Raw genomic sequence first — 5,432 nt, forward strand, 5'->3', positions numbered from 1 at the left:
TCAGACCAGATCTCCTTCCCCAAAGAATCGGGGAACTACCCTTCGGTTGTAATTTTGTCTCATTCTTTGCCGATAAGCCTCTAGCCGAGCCATTGTTCGATCTCGGGTTTCGCTAATAAAATCCAGCTCCGCTAGCCGGCGCTCCGTATTTCCTTCATCATAGAGTATCCTTCTAACTGACGGTACACCAATCTCTATGGGTACTACTGCCTCGTTACCATAAACCAGGTGAAATGGCGTCAGACCTGTGCTTTCCCGAGGTGTTGTACGATAAGCCCATAGAATGCTTGGTAGCTCTTCCACCCAATTGCCTCCTACATGATCCAGCTTAACCTTCAGACCTCGTACTATTTCTCTGTTAATTACTTCAGTCTGACCATTTCTTTGAGGATAGGCCACTGAAGTGAACACTTGCGTTATATCAAATCCCTTACACCAGGCTTGGATTCTATGTCCCTGAAACTGTCTTCCATTGTCAGACACCAGCTTATGAGGAATACCAAATTGGCAGAGGATGTTCTTCCACAAGAATTGAATAACCGCATCCTCTGTAATCCAGGCCAAGGCTTCTGCTTCCACCCACTTGGAAAAATAATCCACAGCCACCAATAGGAAACGCCTTTGACCGGGTGCCATTGGAAATGATCCTACGATATCTATGCCCCATTGATCAAAAGGGCATGACACGACGGACGTTCTCAACAGAGCTATAGGTCGATGTGTCAAGTTCTGATGTTTTTGGTAGGACAAGCAGGTGTTCACCAACCTCTGAGCATCCCTTTGCAAAGTAGGCCAAAAATATCTAGCCAGGAGCACCTTGCGAGATAACATCCGACCTCCTACATGATTGCCACAACATCCTAAATGTATTTCCCGCAAGGCCTGGTCGGCTTCCTCCATGCTCAAGCATTTAAGTAAAGGTCGAGAGAAGGATCTTTTGTATAGCTGGTCCCCAATCATGACATAAGCATGGGCCTGCCTTCTTATTAATCGAGACTCTTCTGGATCTGTAGGTAAGACCCCTTGCCTGAGATAACTTATCACGGGTGCCCGCCAGTCAATAGTTGCCCCCGCATTGTTTTGAAAATCTATCTGGGCTATCAGGAAGGTTTGTGCTGTTGACCGATCCAATACCCAAGTAGTTAAGGAACTGGCCATCTTTGCTAGTTCGTCCGCTCGCTCATTCTCCGACCTGGGTATCTTTATTACGCTGACTTCTGCAAATTCTACCTTCATCTTTTCATAAGCTTCCCGATACATTTTCAATTTATCACAATTTATAGCAAAGTTGTCAGTAATCTGCTGAGTCACTAACTGAGAATCTGAATAGATGATGACCCGGGCTACTCCAACATGCCAGGCTGCTTGCAACCCAGCCAACAAAGCCTCATACTCTGCTTCATTATTAGTGGCCCGAAAATTCAACCGTACTGCCACCTGGAGTATATCTCCTTGCGGAGATATTACTAGGACCCCGACTCCGCTTCCTTGATGATTAACCGACCCATCTACATAGATTTTCCATGTTTCTTCAGAGCTGGTTTGATGTACCTCTGTTAAGAAATCTGCCAAGGCTTGTGCTTTAATAGCTGTACGTGGCTGATACTGTATGTCATATTCTCCCAACTCTGTGACCCATTTAATAAGCCGACCCGCAACTTCTACATTAGTCAGTGCTCTTCCCATGGTGCTGTTGGTTAAAACTATGACGGGATGCGATAAAAAGTAAGGTCGTAACCGTCTAGCCATAAGAACCAGCCCATAAACCAACTTCTCGAGTGTCGTGTATCGGGACTCGGCTCCCTTCAATAAATGGCTGAAGAAATACACTGGTCGTTGTACACTATCATGTTCTTTAACAAGCACTGCCCCTACAGCCTCAGGGGTGGCCGACAAATAAACCCATAAAGGTTCCCCTACAACTGGTTTAAAAAGAGAAGGCAGGGTCTCCAGATACTTCTTCAGCTCTTTAAAAGCTTTAGTACATTCTTCATCCCACTAGAATTTAGAGGCCTTCCTTAGTATTTTGAAAAAAGGAGCGGCTCGGTCCGCAGATTTAGAAATAAATCTTGACAGGGCTGTTATTCTGCCGACCAGCTTCTGGGTTTCCTTCAAATTCTGAGGAGGCTGCATATCTTTGAGCACTTGAACCTTTTCAGGATTGACCTCTATTCCTCGCTCGGTTACCAAGTAACCCAAGAATTTTCCTCCCTTAGCCCTAAATAGGCATTTCAAGGGATTGAGTTTTAACCCATACTGTCGAAGAGTTCTGCATGTTTCCTCCACATCCTTGATCAAGTTTTCAGCCACCGGGGATTTGATGAGGATGTCGTCTACATAAACCTCCACATTCCGCCTGATCTGCTCCCGGAAGATTTTGTCCATCATTCGCTGATATGTGGCTCCGGCATTCCTGAGGCCAAAGGGCATGACAGTGTAACAAAAAGTACTGTCAGCCGTAATAAAACTAACCTTCTCTTGGTCCTCCCGGGCTAGAGGTATCTGATGATACCCTTGATAGGCGTCTAGCATGCATATTCTTTCACATCCGGCGGTGGAATCTACCATTTGATCAATTCAAGGCAGAGGATAACAGTCTTTGGTGTTGGTGCAACATCCCTCAGGTCAAGGTTGACCTGGTTGACCAAGCTGAGTCTTGATTTGGGTTTAGATGTTTGACAATAAGATATTGATTGAAGAAGAGTCAAGTAGGTCAAGGATGACCGGATACTTGACTGGGAAGTCCTAACTGGGATGTTAGGCAGGAGGAAAATCCTGGTGAGTGAAGCCAGGTGAAAGACCTAGTGAGATCAGCTAGGCAATTGGGAAGTCCTAGTGAGTGAAGCTAGGCAGGAGAAAAATCCTGGTGAGTGAAGCCAGGTGAAAGACCTAGTGAGTGAATCTAGGCAATTGGGAAAGTCCTGGTGAGTGAAGCCAGGCAAGAGAAATCCAGATGGGTCAAGGTTGACCAGACATCTGGTGAGAGTCCAAGTAGGTCAAAGGGATTGACCGGATACTTGGCACGAGGAAGAAAAGTCCAAGTAGGTCTTAGGGAGTGACCGGATACTTGGCAAGAAGAGAAAAGTCCAAGTGGGTCAAAGGGATTGACCAGACACTTGGTGAGAGAGTCCTAGCTGGCCAAGGGTGACCGGATGCTAGGTCTTATGTACCAACAAGTCATGGTTGACTAGATGTTGGTTTAGGGGGCTTTGGGCTTGGTTTTGGGCAAAAACCAAGGTTTGGATTGATCCGTGGATTGATCCAGCAGGTTTGGATTGATCCGTGAATTGATCCAGCAGGTTTGGATCGATCAGTGGATCGATCCGGTGAGTCCCCACGAACAGAACCTCTCTGGATCGATCCGTGGATCGATCCAGAGGTCCCAATCGATCAGTGGATCGATTGGGACGCTGCTGCTTCGCGCGATAAGTGCTGGATCGATCCGTGGATCGATCCAGAAGTTTTTCCAGAGCACAGAGGCGCTCTAGATCGATCCGTGGATCGATCCAAAGCCTCCCCAATCGATTGGGAGCAATCCAATCGATTGGGATTCGACCGTTGGCGTTGTTTATAGCTGTTGGCGTGCAATTTCTTCAGCACAACTTCACCGATTCATTCCAGATTCAACACAGCTCCTCCCCAGCACTCTCTAAGCTCCTCACCGCCAGTTCTTGAAGGTTCTTGGAGGTTCATCCAAGTCAAGAGGCGAGTTGCAACGAGAAGAAGAAGAAGCTAGGGTTTTTACTGCATTTCTTGTAAGCTTTTGCTTATTCTTTACTACCCTTTCTTCTTCTTGTACTGAGAGTCTTGTAGGGCTTCTCCGCCCTCGGTAGTTACCGAAAAGGAGTGTTTTCATAGTGGAGGGTGCGTGCGTGGTGTGGATCCTTGGATTAGTCATCTCCGTTGGAGGTGGATACCAAGTAAACTCCTAGTGTTAGCGTGTTTGTGTTTGTTTATGTATTTTCCGCTGCGCATTCTTGAAGAAACAAGCAACACCGAGCAACGAGCACGCGACGAGCTATTCACCCCCCCCTCTAGCTACTTTTGGTCCTAACAAGTGGTATCAGAGCAAGGCCGCTCTTCACCGGAATCATCGCCGGAAGGGTCAAGCATATCAAGAAAAGCTAGAGGGTGAAGAAGTTGGAGCAAATTATTCAAGTTCAAGACTTTATCAAGCTCAACTTCAAGATGCAATTCCAAGATGGGCTTGGATTTGACACAAGGGTGGCTCCACCATACACTTCTACGAGTTTCGATTCTTGGAAATCAAGAATCGAAAATTTTCTTATGATGGAGATAGAGCAATGGTTTGCTCTAATGGAAGGCTTCAAGGCTCCAAGAAATTCAAAGGGCAAAGTTCTAAAGAAAAGCAAATGGAGCCCGGAGCAAGTCCAAAGGTGCGAGGCAAATGACAAAGTGACCAAGCTTTTGGTCAATTTATTGCCAAGCACCATCCTTTGTAAAATTGGAGAGTTTGAAGATGCAAAGGAGCTATGGAGCAAATTGGCCAAGCTTCATGAAGAGATCCCCTCCACTGTACAAGATAATGAAGAATCCAGAGAGGGTGACTCTTTGGAGCAAGACCAAGAGGAGGACTCCGAGGTTGAGAGATGCTCAACCTCCGAAGAAGAGGAAATCCAAGAAGCTTCATCCTCAAGGGAATGCAACGAAGGGAACAAGGAGGGAGCATACTTCTTGTTTCATGTTCAAGATGATGAAGCCTCCACCTCTAGGATTGAGGGGGAGCAATCCTTGGTGACGCCGGATCAAGAAGAAGGAGAAGCTTCTACATCCGGGTCAAGTGAAGAAGAAGAAGATGGTGCCACCTCCGAAATTCAAGAAATAGCAAATGGAGGAGCAAGTGCCATCCCTACACAAGAAGGTATAAATGTTTCAATTAAAAATAAAAATCATATAATATGTTTTGAGTGTAGGGAAAGTGAGCACTACAAGAGCAAGTGTCCCAACTTGGCCAAGAAGAAGGACAAAGTGGCACAAAAGGGCAAGGAGAAGCCCAAGGAGACCATCCCCGGAATAAAAAGGAGCAAGGAGCACATTGTGTGTTTTTCTTGCAACCAAAAAGGGCATTACCGAAGTCAATGCCCCAAGGGGAAGAAGATGGTCAAGGCTCAAGGAGGCATTAGTCAAGGGGGAGCCTCCAAGGTAAAGAAGAAGGTAACATTTATTGAGCCTACCCCTTACATTATGGTAAAAAGCATGATAGTTCTAATTTTTATCATTTTAATGCGATTTATCATAAGAATAGGAAGCATGAGGGCTTTAAGGAAAAGCATGTGGCCCTACATGCCAAAACTACTACACCTAAGGCTAGGAATGTAGGTAAAAGTATAGGCAAGAACTCTAAGGATTGTAGCTACAAGCCTAGAAACAAAAATGCTCATGGACTTAATGGAAAACCAAAAACTAAGGAC

General features: G+C 45.8%; 1 protein-coding gene across 1 annotated transcript; it reads right to left on the reverse strand.

Annotated features, from left to right (window-relative positions):
* On the reverse strand, positions 1 to 1,686 carry LOC122048323. The gene has a single exon (XM_042609909.1). The coding sequence runs from the start codon at positions 1,684 to 1,686 to the stop codon at positions 1 to 3; it is 1,686 nt and encodes a 561-aa protein (XP_042465843.1).
* Positions 1,687 to 5,432: the final 3,746 nt, after the last annotated feature.

Source organism: Zingiber officinale, chromosome 2B (genome assembly GCF_018446385.1).
Source record: "Zingiber officinale cultivar Zhangliang chromosome 2B, Zo_v1.1, whole genome shotgun sequence".
Classification (NCBI taxonomy): Eukaryota; Viridiplantae; Streptophyta; class Magnoliopsida; order Zingiberales; family Zingiberaceae; genus Zingiber; species Zingiber officinale.

Excerpts from the sequence above, each read along its gene's own strand:
- LOC122048323 (XM_042609909.1), bottom strand. The coding sequence starts at position 1,686 with ATGGGAAGAGCACTGACTAATGTAGAAGTTGCGGGTCGGCTTATTAAA.